Source organism: Microtus ochrogaster, chromosome 10 (assembly GCF_000317375.1).
Source record: "Microtus ochrogaster isolate Prairie Vole_2 chromosome 10, MicOch1.0, whole genome shotgun sequence".
Classification (NCBI taxonomy): Eukaryota; Metazoa; Chordata; class Mammalia; order Rodentia; family Cricetidae; genus Microtus; species Microtus ochrogaster.
This window is the reverse complement of record NC_022016.1, coordinates 12,363,036-12,382,972: the sequence shown is the minus strand read 5'-3', so window position 1 is coordinate 12,382,972 and position 19,937 is coordinate 12,363,036. Positions and strand designations below refer to the sequence as shown.

The following is a 19,937-nucleotide window of genomic DNA, read 5'->3' as shown; positions in this document are numbered from 1 at the left end:
CCAGGACTTTTACAGTCCTGGGATAGAATGAGGGCAGTCTTCAAGTTACCCATGCTTCCCAAACTAAGTTGGAATATCTATGGTATCTACCCTGGAATTGACTGAAGTAAACACTTTGGAGCTTCTTTGTCAGATGCTGAAAAATCTAGAGAAGAAAACCAGATAGCAACATCATCATAAAACAATTATAGTTATCAAATTACACTAGATTTCCAAAGCACTCTTACAAACATTGCATTTGTTTCTTCTCCAGCTCCTTTGCCCTTTGTAAAACAGACATATATAACCAATACCCATCTTATGAATGAATACATTGAGACTCAAGGAACTTACGGGTGAGTTCTGAGAATCCTAATCAGAACAGACAAGTGGGTACAAAGGAAGATTAAAAGTATGACACAGTAGGAATAGATGCTATAGAACAGTTGGCAGTCTTAGATGAACCTAGCACTTAAAAACAACTGAATGTTAATATAGGATTGATTGGCCATTCCAGGTCTTTTGTTGTTCCAAATGAATTTGAGAATTTTTTTTCTCCTTATGTGAAAAATGAGATGAAGCTGTTGATTAGGAATGCACTGAATTAGGAAATTGTTTTTGGCTGGTAGATCTTTTTCATAATGTTAATTCTATCAAGTTCTAAGCACGGGAGGTCTTTTCAAATTCCAGTATCTTTGTCATTCTCTTTCTTCACAGTTTCTTTAAAGTTTTCATTGTAGAGGTTTGTTACTTCCCTTGTATAGTTTATTCTAAATACTTTATTTTATTTGAGAAATTGGAAATAGTAGTGTGTCCACAATCTCTTTCTCAGCATGCTTGCTACTGGTCTATATAAATACTAGTGAATTTTTTAAAAGGCAATTATGTATCCTAACACTGTGCTGAAAATATTGATAGTTTCTACAAATTTTCTGGGGGGAATGAGATATCTCTTAGATATAAAAATTATACCATCTTCATTTGGGAATAATTTGACTATTTGTATTGTTCTAATTGCCCTCTCTTGCTTTACTGCTCTAGCTGCTGCTTGAAGCATATTACTGATAAGTAGTGGGAATAGTGGACAGTTATCTCTCATTTCTGATTTTAATGGAACTGCTTAGAGATTTTCTTCATTTAGGATGATATTGACTGTGGGTTTTCCTACATAGCTTTTATTATGTTGGAATATGCTCCCTACATTCCTACTTGTTCTAGGACTTTTATTATGAAACCATGTTGAGCCTTGTCAAAGGCTTCTTCTTTCTCTGCATCTATTGATATGATCATGTGATTTTTGTATTTTTGTCCATTTATATGGTTTATTACATTTATTTCTTTTATATGTTAAATTTGTATCTCTGGGATAAGGCCAGTTTGATTATGGGATTTACTCTTTTTGATACATGCCTGTATGTAATTTGAAGGATTTTAGAATCTCTGTTTATCGGGGATATTGGCATACACGACACACACATGTGAACATGTGTGTATCCCTGGTTTTGGTATTAGACTAATACTGGCTTTGAAGGAGGGGTTTGGAAGTACTCTATGTTTCAATGATTTGAGTAATTTAAGAACTATTGGTTGTGGGTTTTCTTTGGAAACCTGTTAGGATTCTGCTTATCTTTACAGGTTATAAATAATTCTGTTATGAAGCTACATGGTAAATGGTTACTATCTGTTTCATTTTTATCTCTATTGATGTGAAAAATATTCTGATCAAAAAGAACTTAAGGGAAGAAGAGTTTATTGGAGGTTACAACTCCAGGACATATCTGTCCCTGAGAGAAGTTATGGCAGGAACTTAAGGCAGGCCAACACTTTGTTCCATACAGCAGGCTCTAACCAAGGAACCTACTTCATCAGCCTATCGGTGCAGCAGGAACTATGGCTTTCTTACAGTTTAAGACTTCCAGCTTAGGGAATGGTGCTGCCCAAAGTTGGCTGGGTCCTCCTATGTTAATTAATATTCAAAACAATTGTTCACAGAAATGTCCACAGGCCAATCTGATCTAGGATATTTCTCAGTATAGATTCTCTTTCAGATATTCTAGTTTGCTTGCTTTTCTGTCACTGTGATAAACACCATGGAAAAACAAACCAACTTCTGTGGGGTGGGGGATGAAATGACTCATTTCATTCTACATTTAAAGGTAATAGATAAGGGAAGTCAGTGTGACAGGAACTCTAGGCAGGAATTTGGAGGGAGAAACTGAAGCAGTAACCACAGAGGAATGCTGCTTACTGGCTTGCTCCTCTGGCTTGCTCAGTTACATTTCTTATACAGCCCAGACACTTCAATCAGAGGTGGTACTAGTAAGAATAATTTGGGCCCTTCTTTAAGTAATAATTAAAAAAATTTATTCAGTGACAAGCTCATAGGCCAATTTTATAGAAACAATTCCTCAATTGAGATTCCTTCTTCCCATGTGTGTCTAGAAATTTGGATCAAGTTGACAAAAACTAGCTAGCATAATATACTCCTTATTACCTTGACAACAAACATATTATGGTTAAACCATAATGCTTCCTCCAAGATCTTATGTTCATATTATGATATAATATACAGTCATACCTTTACTAAAATAAAGCCCCATATCTTTTAAAATTTCCAATAATTTAAAAGTCAAAGTTTCCTTTAAAAATCCAGGAACTTTACTGTTGGCTTCTGTAAAACCAAAAATATGTCACACTTTTTTATTTCTTAAAAAAAGCAGCACTAGGCACAGGAAAAATCATATCAAATTGAAAACATGCTTTAGCTGTGAAAATAACTTAGTGTCCAATATCTGGGACTCATTCACTTTTGGGCTTCAAACGGCCCCATCACTCTAGCTGTACAATCAGTATTACATACAGAGGCTCAGCATCCTCCACTCTACACCTGCCACTGCCCTTAGTGATAATTCCAAGATTACAATATCTACACCGGAGTCTATACCTCCACCGACAGCTACCTGCTTTCTGGCTTTACTTTAGGAACCCTGATTCTGGCACTCACTGCCAATCCTCAGCTTTTTCCCAGACCCCTTCAGTCCTGGGGTTTCTAACATAACTGAGGCTGCACCATTATAAATGACAGCTCCTGGACCTTCTCATGGACTCTGAACCTGCCACACGGTGCTTAGTCTCATCTGTGTATCATGACACCTTTATGCCTTCAAAAGTATGATATGGGAGTCTCTTAGACACCAGTTTTGTCCCCTCTGGATTACAGCTTCTGTGTGCTGATCCAGAGCAGATACTTCCTAGAAGATTTAACCTTGATGATGGTGGTCTTATTAATATCAGTTGACTTTTCAGTCTCAGGTAACCATTATTTATTGTCCCACTAAAACAAAGAAAGTTTCCTTTCCACAAAGTGTGAATAAAAAGCATCATATAAACAACCCTGATATAATATTTTCTTTCTTTTGAAAATTCACAAGCCAGGCCTCCATTGTTTATATTGCTTTCAGCATTATATTCCAATTTCCCACAGAATAGCTTAATACGCTTGAAACAGTCAATCTCTGTTATGCACCAAAATTCCAAAATCCTGTAACAATCTTCTCCAAAACAAACACATTCAGGTGTGTTACTGCAAGACCCTACCTACTCCTGGTAGTATTTTTTTTAAAATATAGTTTCCTTATATTGAGACAATAACTGAAGCAGAGATCCTGGAAGAACACAGCTTGCTTGTTCCAGTGGCTTGGTCTGCTACCTTTCTTAGACAGCACAGGCTGGCCCACCCAGTGATGCTGTAAAACACCGTGGGATAGGCCTTATTACATCCAAATAACCATCAAGAAAAGGGTTGACAGATATGCCTATGTGGTAATGACATTTTTAGTGATGAATTTCTTCAGTTGAGAGTCATTCTTCTCAGGTCTATTTAGGACTTGTGTCAAGTTCACAAAAGCTAACAAGAAGACCAGATAATTTTAAGTTGTATCAAGTTGACAGTTACAGCTAAGCAATTCACTACCTGACAGTGCCAGAAAAAATAATGCTAATGAAAAAGGAGGGGAAGATCAAGAAAAAGGAAAGCCATTTTTCCAAAGATGTACTCACCATTTTCTTAAATGGATTCTCTTATTTCCCTGGAATACCACAAACCCTGCTGCGGTGAATCCTAAAAATGCTGTAGCACCTCTTGAATCCTGAAGAAATAAAAGTGAAGAACTATTTAGATTGAGAAACAGAAATGATAAATGACACACTTATTTTCCTTCCTCTTGGGTTAATTCAAACCAAGGTCAGTAACTAAAGACAGAAAAATACGTTTTTAAGGTGGAATTTCCAAGAACATGACTTCCAAACTCTGGAAAAAATCTAGGGTTATGTATTATTTTTCTTTCAGAAATAGACATCTTACCCTATCAGGAACCACATAAAAATACAGATTTCTCCTAAATACTCTACATTACAGTGTTGTGAATACTTGAGCTCTGTATCTTTTCTGTAATGCCAGAAAACTGTTCTTGGTTGTCCTTATATTTCTAGTACAATGAAATCAAAATTTTGAGCATTTTGACTAAACTGATTCAACCATATGCAGAATCTCTGGCAAATCAGTATAACAGTATCCATAAAAAGCCTATTTAACTCCCAGCCAAACCTGAAACTCTAAGCAACTTATGGATAACTTAAAGGCAAAAAAACCAAAAAAAAACAAAAAACAAAACAACCCCCTCCCCAAAAAAAAACCAAAAACCAAACCAAAACAATAAAACCAGAAAAAATTCAGTCAGTATCCAAACAAGAAAATGAACAGAGGGGAATACATTTCTGGAAAGAAAAAGACTGTAAGTCACTGGATAAAACAAACATATTTACATAATCACTAGAGGCATCTGAGAAATACCATGAAACAATTGTACAGGTAGAAAAAGAAGATGCATATTCCAATACAGACAAGTAAAACCATCCTGGAACATCTGTGTCACCTGGCAGCTTGGCCTCCATGCTCAGAGCCCGAGGAAATAGGGGCTGGGTAAGCCCTGGGCAAGCAGATCTTTATGATGTTTCCCAGGTGCTGATAATGAGCAGACTGAACTGAGTACAATACCAATACTTAGCTAATAATCTGGCTTGGTTTGTGCAAACATAAATACTAAAGAATAACTCCAAAATTTATTTTTAATATCTGGATTGACAAGAACTCTTAGAATTAATGTTACTATCTGATTGATACTTAGTTAAAATGCAGAGAAGAAAATATTGATTGCATGAAACATTTCTCGGGAATATAAACACAAAACCACTTTAGGAAATTGATATGAGGAAAATTGCCTTGGGAGATAGCTAAATTAGCAAAATGCTACCCATCCAAATATAAAGATCTGAGTTGATATCCCCAAACTCACATATAAAAATATCTGGATTTAGCAATGTGTGCTTGTAACCCTAATTGGTTATTAATGAGGAGAGATTATTTAAAATACCAGCCTAGCCAAATCAATAAACTCCCAGTTTAGTGAGAGACTCTTTCCAATTAGGTTGAGGTATAGAGAGATTAATGAAAGACACCCAAGGCTGACCTGGGGCCTCCACATGTATGCACACACATGTGCACACTCAGCTACACATAGTGTGTGCACACTCCCCTTCACATGTATCACACACATACAGGAGAGAGATAGAGACACAGAAAAATAATGTGCAACTGCGAGACAGGTAATTCTGATAAAAGTTGTTTATGTTTCATACTTGAGGAAAATGTTGCTAAATAATGAGAATAAGGAAAAAAACAACAAATATTCTCACTTCATGTAACTTAAAATGTTTCTTTTTTTTTCTTCTTCACATTTCTCCATTTTGAAGACTACATTGAAAAGCTAATACAATTTTTTTTTTTTTTTTGTGGATATAATGTAAGTTACACTAACCTGTTGGCCAGGAATGTTCAAGAGACTTTCAAAACCTACAGCCTATTGCTTTGTCCTTGGTAACCCCACACTGGTAGAAGGTAGGATCCTACTTCTGAAGATATCATGCACTACAGAAACAGGACCCAGAGACATCTGAGCTGGAACTGATCAGAAAGCCCACTCTATGGGGACTCATGGTACCAGAAGATTCCATGTAAGTTTCCAAAGGAGCGAGGCAACCATCAGTTCCACTCTCTGAAATGCCTATAAACCACATCAATGGCCAGCAAGATGTGATAACCCTAAGAGTGCAGTAGTGGCAGGCATACCTTGTCAATAACCAAGAGCTCTCTAATTGAACTAACACCCTGTAAAACAAAAGGGGGTCCATGCTTCATACTGTAAAGCTAGCTAACTGCTCAATGCTAGTAAAGTCATGGTTACTGGAGGAGAATTTATAACCAGCATAATCCCTAAGAACAACCATTAAAAAATAACTGCCTTTATACCCACAAAAGAGTGGATCCTTTATTTATCATCAAATAAACTTCTCTTTGAAATAAATGGAGCCCATAACAAAAAAACACAACAAATCAAAATGCAGAGTTGTAGCGCCCAGTCCCAGTGGGTACATCTACAAAGCATTCCCCTACCTGGGTCTGCATCAAAAGGCAAAGTATCCAGGGAACGCTGGTGGATGGGAGGAGAAGCCCCTATGTGCAGGTTACTGGAGTATTAACAGTAAGTCAGAAGAGTCAGGAATGGAAGACAGGAATTATAATAAAAAGTTTGCCTACCTGAGACCTAGCCTACCCTAGCCACTGAGGCCTATGGTACAGAATGATTCTGTGGGTATAGGGACATCAAAGAGGAAAGGAGATGGACTTGAAAGAAAGTCTGAAAATGATGGCCCCAAGACAGTGCTTTTGTTGGTAAAAACTTTGAAAGTAAAGTTGTTTGAATACTTTCACTTTCTGAAGGAAATCATCCACTAGATGAATAAATGAATGCATATTAATTTTTAGGAAAATTTGACTACTCCAATACAATTAGCAAGCATTTCCAGGTCTCTGGCACAGAACCTAATCACATTCAAAACATGTGATGATAGCCTACTTGTTATATCTTCCACATAATTTTTGTGGTAAGGCCTTATAAATCTAAGGGTATTTTGCCAGGCCTGCATGCCAATAATTTGATTTGGAACAAAATAATGATTATATGGTGGCCTCTTTGAGGCCATTACCTTGCATGGGTGAGGATCCACCCCATAAGTTTCCAATGTATGAGCTTTCAGGAGTAAGTTGAATTCAGCAATCGCTGGGCTCTGACCTCTAAAATGACACAAGCACACACATTTTAGAAATTAGAGAATTCAAGTAACATACAATCAATAAAAACTAGTCATCCTGTTAATCAATTGAATATTATTTTCTGTTTAATATAGAATAAAAATTCTTAAGTCAATAGGACCAGGTACATCCACCAGTATTTCTTACCTTGCAGAGCCCTTTGAGAAGGTCACATTTTGCAGTTAATTGTACAAAAAATACTGCTGTATAATATCAGCACTTTAGTGAGTATGTAGTTATTCAATATTATCAAATTACCAGTAAGGATGTCCTCACAAATTACATTTAATACAAAAGAAAACTCAGGATCTCTTCTTTAAAAGATTCCCCAGGATGAATGGTATTTCTTGTCCAGACCAGAAAGAGGGCAATCTTATTCCCCCAACAACAATCCTAAACAGAACCTTCTGGGTACAAAAAAATTAGTAAGTAATTCTACAAAAAGTCCTGGATTATCAGAGGAAATCTCAAATATTAGATTAGTTCTAGAACTGTACTCTATGTTGGTAAACAAGCTGCAGGGTAAAGGGGATTAGCAGATACCGTTTCATGAAGGATTGACTTGTACATGAGATAATAAAATATTTCAAAGATCCTACTTTGATTAATATGAACATCTCACATGTACAAAAATCTAAACCATTCCTGGTTAAGAAGGGTATGCTATGGAAAACCAGAATGTCATTTTATATTTTAATTACAAAATTATATTGTGCCATTAAATCTAACTACACTCAAGCTCTATACATAGGATTGTCACTCAATCCCTTCAAAAGACTAAAGGATTCATTAAATTAAAATGGTGCCCATAGGAATCATTTCCTCCTTTTATCTTATTGCATTGAAGTTTTGCTTCAGTATATCTGCAGGGCATCTTCATCATAATCAGTGTTGTGTTGGCTCTTTAGTCCATCTTCTCTTCCCTTGATCTCTCTGTCTCGGTCTCTCTAGCACACACACTTCTACTTGCTTTAGGAGAAAACTAATGAAGCTGTGATATCCCAAAGGCTACTAAACATCAATCTATTCTGACAGCCTTCAATGCAAAATTTCAGCCTTAGTAATTTAGACAGGATTTATGGTGCACCCAGTTCAAAGCCAATGTGTTCCTTTGCCTCCTAAAGTTTCAGAACTGCCTCTACATGGACTCATACTTTTGTCTTAGTCAAAAGGCTCTCACTCCACTATAGACTGGTTAGAACTCTTCTGCTGTATAGAGATGGCCACTTTCATGATGATGAAATGGTCAATGCATTTTTATTTCTTTAATTTTAAAATTATATGTATATATATGACTGTTTTGCTTGCATTTATGTCTGTGTAGCACATGCACACTTGGTGCTCTGGGAGGCCAGCAGGGTATTAGATACTATGGATCTGGAATGACAGATAGTTGTGAGCTGCCGTGTGGGTGCTGAAAATTGACCTGGGTCCTCTGGAAGAGCCACAAGTGCTCTTAACCATGACTGAGCCATCTCTCCAACTTCTATTAGTACATCTTAAAAGCCATATGTTATGCTTTTGTAAAATCTAAGTTGTCTTTAAGGTCCATCTTTCTTTTTCTAGTCTATGTAACAAAGATTACAGTTCAGTTCACCCTTTACATATTCATTTTCTATATGCTTTTCCTTAGAACGGTCAGTTGAGAGGTGGGACCTTTTAGAGATGTGACCAAGTGCAAAAGTCAGTAAGAATGGTGCCTTCTAAAGGGGTATTTTAGTTCTGTTACATCCCAGTTAATATCTCATTGAGAGATAGGTATTACAGAGTACACAGAACTGTGATGTGATTCAGGGTATACAGTACTGTTGTAAGATTGAGGATGTGAGTTTGGATTCACAGGACCCATGTAAGAGACAGACACAATAGTGCGCATCTATTGCAACACAGGAGGTAGAGACAGCAGAACCCCTGGAAAATCTCACAGGCCAGCTAGCACATTGTACATAGCAGGGAAAAACAAGACTCTGTCTACAATAAGAAGGAAGCCAAGTAGAGACACCTGATGTTGTCTCTGCACCAGTTTGCAGCTCTGCAAGCATGCATCTATACTCACACAAAGTAATAAGGGGGGGGGGAGGAGAGAGAGTGAGTAATTGAGATGAAGCAAGCTTACTTGGCCCCTGAATGGTTTGCCTCTTCCTATGGTCTTTGCCCTCCCACAAATGCACTCACCATGTTATCATCTGAAATGTTGCAATACAGCCAGAGCTAAACAGATGATCATGCCATGCTCTGGAATCTATAATAATGGGAACTAAATGAATATATTTCTAAATATAGTACCCAGCCTCTAGTGTTTTGTGATAAAAAGAGAAAGGAAATAGACTAAAATGAAAGGTGACTAATTTTCCCTTATCTAAGAAGTATTTTTGTAACTAATACTTTCTATGGCAAATATTCTCTATAGGCATCCTTTCTATGCCTCATGGATATCTATTCTGAACACCAAATTTAATACCAGGTGACAGCAGAGTTCCAGATCTGACCAACTCCAGAAGACTTACAATTAAACTCATGGATCTCTGCTAAACAGAGGCTGCTATCCAGGGTATGAAAAAGCAAGATGCAACATGGGAGAAATAGATCAGCAATGAGGACAACCAAATAGTATCTAGAATATTTTAAAAACTCATAATAATTAAAAAACAGCATTTAAAAAATACAGGTAACCAAAAAATGGACAAAAGTCTTATACACATAACAAGCAGGCAGCATGAATAATCATCAAGGATGCAGAAATATGTTCAAATTCTTTACTAGCAAAATATAACTTAAAAGTATAAAAAGCCTTAACATATCTGGATATGATAAAGCTAAAAAGCCTAACAAAGCCTAGCAACAGAGAGAGTGCACAACAAAACCAGGCATCCTATTACGATGAGAAAGAGCAAGTTAGTATAATTAATATGGAAAGGAAAGCTCTGGCACTATCTACTAAAATTTAGTTTGTTTATGATAAATTACAGCAATTCTACTCATAGTAACACTTTCAACATAATCTTAATTATTATGCCAAGAAATATATATAAGATAGTGATTTTTTAATCTAAAAAAGCAATGTGACTGTACACCTAACCACAGTAGTATGGATATAATAATAATAATACTGAACAACCATAAGAATAAATAAAAGCAACGATACATAGAAAATGGGTTAATATCACAAGTGTAAAGAACCAAAGAAACTAGACATGCTATTAAGTAATGAATGCCTGTTTCCATAAGTTTAAAATGGGAGAACAGTGAAGATAAAACTAAGAGTATTAAAATACTATGTGCCATAGTATCGGGCCTTAAGTTTAAATCTAGTATATTTTCTGTTGAGTTTTATATAGTTATCCTGGTGACTTTTATATCAACTTGACACAAGCCAGGGTCATTAAAGAGGAGGGAGCTTCAATTAAGAAAATGTGTCCTGGGTTTTAGGTAAACCTGTTGGGTATTTTCTTTTTAAATTAGTGATTGTTATGGGAGGGTTCAGTCCACTCTAGGTGGGCTTGTGGTCCTGAGTTCTATAAGACAACAGGCTGCACAAGCAACACAGTACAAACCAGGAAGTAGCACTCCTCCATGGCTTCTGTGTCAGCTCCTGTCTTTAGGTTCTGCTGTTTGAGTTCCTGTCCTGGCTTCATTTGATGATGAGGCATAAGTCAAATAACTCTTTGTTCCCCAGCTTACTCTTGATCATGGTGTTTCATTACAGCAATAGTAATCCTAACTAGGACAATAGTGAAATATGTGGATCTAGTTTTATTCTTTTGCATGATGATAATTGCTTTTCCCAACACAGGTTGATAAGACAATGCATTTTTACTACCATGTGTTTTGGGCTCTTTGTTGCATATCATTGGCTGTAAGTGCATCAAATTATTTTGGGGCTTCCTGTTTTGGTTCATTGTTTTTGTGGCTGTTTTATGAGGGTATCATGTTTTGTATATTCCTTAATCAGGGAGTGGCATGTTCTCAACTTTCATGTTGCTCAACTGTTCTGATTATTTAGGGCCTTTTGTTGTTTTCACATGAGGTTTAGGCTCAGCTTTTTTCCATTTTCTTGCTTATAGGTTTATCATTTCCTCAATTATTACCCCTGAACATGACAGAAACTGGAAAACCTATGGAGGGGAAGTGTCAGTTAGGATGTTTAATACAGGAAAGCACAAGATTATCTTTAAAATATAAATCTTCATGTCAATATTGCTTGGTCGGGTTTGTCTGCATATTTCTGCTAAGTGAGCATCTGAATAAATTAGTTGACAAATTTATACACAAAGAAAGACTCAGTGCAGGTGTCAGAGATGGCAAGAGGATAGAGCCATAGAAGCTAAGGCAGAAATTAAATAAACTGAGCTCCTGATACTCCTAAATTATTAAGGAACAAGTCATTTAATAATTCGTTTTCATAGTAAGTAATTATATTCTGTTCCTTTAGTCTCCCACTGGACACTAGTTTCTGGAATAACTTTGAATATGGCAACAGAAAATAAAAACCATCTGCAAGATGAAGCTTTTCTAAAGAGGCATTGAAAAAAATCAAAGATTAGCTGCATTTCTTTTTTAGGAGACAGCAATTCTAACATATAATTCTCTTAAGATTCAACTAAATTTGATGAGGTTGGATAATTATGTATTTAGCTGTACTTCCTGTCCTATATTTAAGTCCTATATACATGTCCTGACTACTTTAGCTAACAAAGAACAGTCTCTTTCATATTGGTCTTCTTTGAGTACACCTTCACAAACAGTAGAAAACCTACAGGTCCCAGGAATAAATGGTTATTAGTCACTACTAACTTAAAATGAGGTATCGACTATTGCTGGCTATATTTGAGCAGATTATAAAGTACAAGCAGAGAAGGAATGGGCTTGACTCTGCCTGACCCATTTGGATACAGAATCTCCGCAATTAAATTCAGGGAGAGAAAACCAATAACACATTCTCATTCTGAGCAGTGGGACTATCTATATTGAGTTAGACATTGCTATAACTTGGTCGGGACTTTAGTCATATCACATTGCTGCAATTTTAAAGTTTCCTCACATTTGGCTTCAAATGTTTGAGCATTTCTTTTAATATTTGTCTTTTAGTATATGCTGGATCTTAATTTAAGAGGCTCCAGAGAGTACATTATTTGCAGCTTGGTTGTAGAATTTGACGTTAATAGGGAAACTCATGTGCCCTTCAGATCCATTACTGGCCCTCTGAGCACTGTAAAATCTTATTCTTCCCCATTTCCCTGACTAACCATGGGCAAGATGTGCCCTGTCCTGGCTGGTGTTTGTAGTATCTCACAGGGGAATCATTCAGTTGTCCTGAAGATTAGAGGTTTGGCTATTTGTTCTTATATTTGTGGCAAGCTCCTCTTCTACCATTACTCATTCTTAGAGGAGTATGAAAATAACAACAATAACAATAACAAACAACACCAGCTATCCCATTCTGTTTCATATGACAGGCTAGAATTTAATTAATTTATCTTTCTTAGGTCTCAAATGAAATAAAATAATATGACTTTGATGTTTACTTCATTGTTTATAGTTAGAGAGATCAATGTGGCATATCTTTAAGAACCTGAACAGGGAAGGAAAGCCTCCAGCCTGCCACTTCTAATATTTGACTGAGAGAGAGATGGTATATATTGAAATTACCTGTCTGTATGCCCCATTTTAGAAAAAATATGGCAAATATGGGCAGATAGTCTGGTAGAAAAAGATATGAAGGCAAACTGAGGCCATGCAGGACCAAGGCTTTGGGAAAGCATCATCGGAAAATGTTACGGCAGAAGTCCTGGTCTTCTGACTCTTAAAATCTTTATATCTCTTTTTGTGATCATTTTTGAGAGAAAAGTTTGGGGTTGTTTTATAGGCATATAAATTGGGGCATGACACACTGTAGTCAATTGCTCTCTGCATTTTTGATTAATTGTGGTTTTCTATGATTATTTCCATTTTCCGCAAAGAGAAGCTTCTTGATAAAGGCTAAGAGCTACACTGGTCTGTGGGTACAAGAATACATATTTAAAATACAGTTAAAATTGTCTTGGTTTAGGAAAGTGGCAGTGAGATTCTGCTCTAGGTTCCATGTTCTCAGCCACTGGTAGTCTACAGTACCAGAAATGAATTCCATCTTATTGAACTCCATGGCTTCTTCTTTCCTACATGGGATTTATTTTTAGTTTTGTTATTTCTCTTTTTATCACTTTTTGGCCTTAATTCAAAAGCCAATGAATTCCTACTAATATAGTCCTTTCTTACACCTGTGTCCCATCATAAGGTACTATCTGTTTACTTGCAGTTTTTGTGCTTCAGGTTGAGGTCTTACATGCATTTGAACATTATTTTTGTGTAGTGTGATAGATAATAGATTTAATTTCATTTTTCTATGTGTGAACTACTTGTACTAGCACACTGTCTTCTCTCCAATGTGTATTTTTGTCATCTTTGTCAAATGTCAGATGGTTATAGTTACATTCATTCATGTTTGTGTCTTCTGCTTTGTTCCACTGATCTAAGTATCTGTTTTGGTGTGTACTTACTATTACCATACTTGGTATGGTACTTTATAAATTTACTATAGCTATGTGACATAGTTTGAAATATTACACATTTTAATCACTACATTATTGCCCTTTCTCCTTAGGGTTGTTTGTCCTCTCCAGGGTCACTGATTGTTTCATATGAATTTTAGTACTCTTTTGCTATTTCTGTAAAGAATATCTTGTGCAATTTTGATTGGAATTGCATTTAATCTGTTAATTATTGGTAGAATGGTCATTTTCACAGTACCAACACATGAGCATGGACTGTCTGTATAAATTCTGATGTCTTCCCCAATAAATTTTTTTCAGAGATTCATGTTTTAATTATAGAGGTCTTTTATCAACTTGGTGAGGTTTTTTTCTTAGATATTTTATTTTGTTTGAGCAATTGGGAATGTGAGTCTGTCTATGATCTCCTCATTGTATTTGTTGTCAGTATATAGAGATGCTACAGATGACTGTTTCAGTTATTGTTGAAAACATCTCATTGTGTGTAAAAAAGATTTGTATTTCATCTTAATATGTGGTAAACTATAGAGGATCTTCTGTGAACTACTGAGTAGACGCTACACTCTCTGGTATTTGAGAACAAGTTCTGTAGATACTGCTTAGGTCCATTTGATATATGATGTCATTTAATTTTATGTTTATTTTAATTTTTTCTAGATCTCTTATCTTTTGGAGAGAATGGGATACTAAAGCCACCCACTATTGTAGTTAATGGGTGCCTTTAATTTCAGTAGTATGTTTTTTCTTGCACATTAGGTTGTTACATATATGTTAGGGTTGCAATGTCCTCTTGATTAATTTGATTAATTGTTCCCTTAATTATAATGAAGCATTCCACTTTTTTTCTTTCTCCTTCAACTCTTACAGTTTTTCTGGCACAAGATTTTAGGTTACTGTATTAGTTATTTTTCTCCTGCTGTGGTAAAACATTTTGACTGAGGCAACTTATAGAAGAAAGGTTTTCTTTGGGCTGATGTTTCCAGAGGAATAAGGGTTCACCACTGTCATATTGGGGAACAGCAGACATAGCAACTGGAACCATGTCTGTCTTCCAAACAGGAAGCAGAGAAAGAGTAAAAAACTGGAAACAACACTAATTTTCTAAATTCTCAAAGTCCAATCCCAGTTAGATACTTTCTCTAACAAGGCCACACCTCTTAAACATTCCCAAACAGTGCCAACAACTAGGTCTCATGTCTTCAGATATATAAGCCTATGAGGACATTCCCATCTAAACAACCACAACTGGCATCTGTGGCCTTTTAGTCCTGACTCTTAGGGCTCATTGCCACTGTAACACCTGAATGACTACTTTCTTCCTAAAACTGCCAAACATTGGAGTAATGTGTGGGCATTAGTGTCAGGTAATCATGGATCATGTTATGACATCAATGTTAACTAATAGGAAACATTTTTTATCCTCTTCAAGATCACCTTCTTTGTCCTTCACAGGCACACAAAGAGTGTCTGTCTCCTACAATTTGGAAGGATGGGGCAGAATAGCTTTCAGAAGCCTATTTGCTTTATATTTTGGCAACTTGGAAATGCTCAGAAATGTTTGTCACTATAATGTTCACCAAGAATTTAAAGCCCTACAAAGTCTAGCCACAGAAGATCCACCATTTCTACCAATCAATGCAATGAACACAGTTTACTCATTAATAACTCTTACCATTTGGTTCCTAACAAGAGTAATTCTCTATACTATGGTTGTATCAACTGGAATACTGTGAGTCATTGTTCTAAATAGTACATTTATTTCCAAAATATAGAAAGAACAACGAATATTTTGTATTTATTTTCAACACATTTTCTTTAACAGAAAGTTCTCTTAAGGCAATCCATAGAACTAAGAAAATGTACAGTTTTGAGGTAATATATTTGAGGCAAAATACACACCTTTTCTAACTTCTCACTTCTCATAGGCACTATCTTGGAAAAGTCTTACACTAATTGAGATACTAAGTCATACTTTGCAGGGCCCAGAAACATTTCTCTGCAACCCAAGGCTGCCTACGCACACTTCAAGTCATATGGCTTCACATGAGTCCAACTTTCTATATAGTAAGAATGCTTTTTCATCTCTACACTTTCACACATATTACCTGAGTTCATTGTTATGAATTTCCATGATTTTTCTTTCCAACTTCTGTGACTGCTTGGGGAAAATCTCAAACTCACTGACATAATTCTCAGGATGCTCATCAGGATAATAATCACCAAACTCAGCTATAACCATCAAAAATTAAAGAAAAAGAGAGAAATCATAAACAATACAATAAGGACACATATACACTGTCATTTACCATCCAAAATAAGAATATAGACTGAGTTTATCCAATATAATGCATTTCTACTCATGGGGAGAACACCAGTCTCATTTTCTAGAGACATATTCGTGTTCACATCTGACTATGTGAATGTGGGTACCTGTTAGGTCTTTCTACACCTCTTTTTCTTGTCCTAAAACAATTTAAAACATTGTTGTTTTTCATTAAAGCACTATTGACATATAGGGTGCTGAACAATTTTACTGTTTCGGATTTTCCAGATTTGTAGGCCCTTGAAGTCACTAAATGTTCATAGCAAAATTATTGTTATCATAAATAATAACACCCTCCAGAGCTAGGCAAAGGATATACATTTTCAATCATGTAAAAGAAATACATTTAAGAAATCTCTTGTGCTATATAGTGAGTATACTTAGTGAAAATATATGCTATTTTTTAAAATAACTAGAATAGGCCTGGAGTGTTCACACAAAAATTACATACAAAGTAGAGATATTATGTATACACATATACTTATATATACAAACATATATATTGAGTTTAGAAACAATAAAATGCAAATATTCAAAACACCATGATGTATGCTATCAATATATACAAGGTTTTATGGTAGATGTTTTCAGCTCTTTGAGGAATCTCCATACTGATATAATGGCTGCAGCAGTTTGCACTCCTACTAGCAATAAATAAATGTTTTTCCCCCCAGCATTTTTCATCATTACTGTGTTTGAATCATAACCATTCCATCCATGGTAAGATGATATCTCAAAGTACTTTTTATTTATATTTCCCCAACAGATAAGGATAAGAGCTCCCTCTGGTGACTCTAAAGTTCAATCAAAATTGAAAACAAGAATCAAAGCCTGGTTCATCAGACACTGTTACCAGCTATTTTCATTTCATCTTCTGCAAACTCTGTATTTTGTTCCATGCTACATTTTAGGATTGAGTTATTTTTCTTTATGTTTATTTTTCAGTTCCTTGGGTAGTGTAGATATTGTTATTAGCATAGCTGTTAGATATTTTTTCCTATTCTGTATGTTACCTCTGCATTCAAATAATGATGTCCTTTGCTATAGAGAGAATATTTAGTTTGAAGGGCTTTCCTGTGCCTCTAAGTTCAAATATATACTGTGCTTTCTTCTCTGTCAGAATCAAGAGACCAGATCTCCCTCCTCCCTCCCTCCCACCCTCCCTCTCTCCCTTCCATTATTATTATTTTTTTTTAAAGATAGGTCTCTGTCTAACCTTGGGTATCCTGGAACTCCCTCGTAGAGTGGAATGGCCTTAAACTCAGAGAGATCCACTTGTCTCTGTCTCCTGAGTGTTGGGATTAGTGTGCACCACTACCACTCAGCTCATGATCTGGTCTTTTAAAAAATATTTCTCACAAAATGATAGGAAGAAAGAAAAAGAAAAAGCCTAGATCCTTCATAAGCTGTTGTTGAGACTCAAGAAAGCTACCTCCCAGGGAAAGTTTTGTCTGTTCTATTTTTATTACTATGGCTCTGTAGTACAGCTTGAGGTCAGGGATGGTGATACCTCCAATAATTCTTTTATTGCTCGGGATATCAGTTATCCTGTCTCCATCCTTTTTTTAAGTATAGGAACTTAGTGCCATGAAGTTGCCTCTTAGTATTGCTGTCATTGTTTCATAAATTAGGGTATGCTGCATTTTGTTTTTATTCACTTGTAAAATATTTCATTTCTGTTTTGACCCGTTTTTACATTGTTCATTTGCTATGAATTTGTAAGTTTTTGTTGTTGATGATATCCATCCTTATTAATGGTGGTCAAATAGGATACAGGGTGTTATTCAAATTTTTTTGTATCTTTTTAGACTTGGTTTGTGTCCAAGTATGTGGTCAGTTTTGGAGAACATCCCATGAGCTTCCGATAAGAAGGATGATGTTCTTTTGTGTTTAGGTGAAATGTTCTATAAACATTTCTTAGGTCCCTTTGCTTATAACATCAGTTAGGTCCAGCATATTTCTGTTTAGTTTTTGTCTCGATGATCTGTATATTGGTGAAAGTGAAATATTGAAGTTACCCACTACCACTTTATAAGGGTCAATGTGTAATTTAAGCTGTAGTAGTGTTTCTTTTATGAAACCTGGGTGCCCTTGTGTTTGTTGTATAGATGTTAAGAACTGCAATATTCTGATGGAGAATTTTTCCTTTGGTGAATATTCAATGCTTTTCTCTATCTCCTTAGTAGTTTTTGTTTGAAGTCTATTTCGTTGGATATTAAAAGAGCTACACTGGCTTGTCTTATGTCAATTTTCTTGGAGTATCTTTTTCTGTCCTTTTAACTTGAGGTAATGTTCATCTTTAATGTTAATGTGTGTTTCCTAGATACAGCAGAAGAATGGATCCTGTTTTCTAATCCTCTGTATTTGTTAGTCTATATCTTTTGATTGGATAATTGTGGCCATTGATGTAGAGAGTTATCAATGAGCAGCATTGGTTGGTTCTCATTATTTGTTGTTGTGGTGTCCCCCCCTCTTTTTCCAGTTTATTTATTGTTCTGTGTACTTCTTTTGCCTTTGTAGGCATCTCTTTCTTTAGGTTAGAAAGTTTTCTTCTATGATTTTATTAATTTTTTCTGGGTCTTTGAGATGGGATTCTCTTTCCTCAATTCCTATCATTCTTAGATTTCTATTATTTTTAGATTTGATGTTTTCATAGTATCTGAGAATTCCTGGATGTTTTATGCCAGGAGCTTTTTAGATCTTTGATGAAATATTTAGATCTTTGACATTTTCTTTGACTGGTGTATCCATTTCTTTTATTATATTTTTAAATTCCTGAGCTTCTTTCTTTCATATCTTGTATTTTATTGGTGGAACTTGCCTCTGTAGTTCTTGTTTGAATTCCTAAATTTTTTCTTTACAGAATTCCCTCAGTTTAGATTTTCTTTATTGATTTTATCTCTATAATCAGGTCCTAAATAACTAATTTAATTATCTTTCATTGTTTACTTGTGTTTGGCTATATTTCTTTTAGGGGATTAGGAATAATTTTCTCTTTAAGTTTATTTTTAACATATTCATAAAGGCAATTTTGAAGTCCCTTTCTTTTACTACAGATATATTGCTTTTCTCAGGGCCTACTGTAGTAAGGTTGCTGGGCTCTACTGGTGAAATGTTGTTCTGATAGTCATTGACTATGTTTGTATACTGGCATCTGGGCATCAGGATTTGGGATCATTATAATACTAGTTGCTGATGTCTAGTCTTATCTTTGCGGGGTGGGCATTTTGTTCTTTGGTTTCTGTTGCTGTTGCTAATTGGTAGAAAATTGTAGTAGCTATGTGTTACTTGGTAGGGAATGCTTTTCAGATTTTGCCAGATTTGGCTACTGGAGGTTTTGGTTAGAATGTGTTTGTTGGTATAGGAAGCTGACACTTAGGGATAGGGATGGGCTAGAAAGGGAGCCGAGATGTCCACAGGAAGGAGAAAAGCAAGGTATGCCACCAGGATCTGCTTAGTTCCTTGAGAATGGGAGCAGAGAGGGAGAAGAGGCCACGGTATGTGGTGTGCTACTGATCTGGGGATGAGACTGGGTACTGGTTTTGTAGAAAATGAGGAAGTGTGGAAGATATGAGGATCACATACCTGCTTATGTGATGACTGCACCTTCTCTGGCTGGTATGGCTAGCAGGTTCCCATAGAATGCCTATGGGAATTGGTGGTTGAGACAAAGGGTTGGGTTGGTGAGGAAGTCTGTAGGAGAAGATCTGTATCAAGTTACCACGTCTTATGTTGAGGTCCTCAATCCATACGGAGTTTAGTTTTGTGCAGAGTGAAAGATATACATTTAGTTTTTTTCATCTACATGTAGCTATCCAGTTTCATGAGCACTATTTTTAAATAATGCATTATTTTCTTTATTATGTACCCTTTAACT

General features: G+C 35.9%; 1 protein-coding gene across 2 annotated transcripts in view; it reads right to left on the bottom strand.

Annotated features, from left to right (window-relative positions):
* The window catches only part of Frmd3 (FERM domain containing 3), a 185,686-nt gene that overhangs the window by 44,112 nt on the left and 121,637 nt on the right, over nt 1-19,937 (bottom strand). For both annotated transcript variants that reach the window (XM_005352660.2, XM_005352659.3), the window contains exons 6-8: nt 15,843-15,966; nt 7,084-7,171; nt 4,039-4,127 (exon numbers count right to left, since the gene is read on the bottom strand). In XM_005352660.2, the coding sequence (XP_005352717.1) occupies nt 4,039-4,127; nt 7,084-7,171; nt 15,843-15,966 (301 nt within the window). The remainder of the gene's footprint in view (nt 1-4,038; nt 4,128-7,083; nt 7,172-15,842; nt 15,967-19,937) is intronic.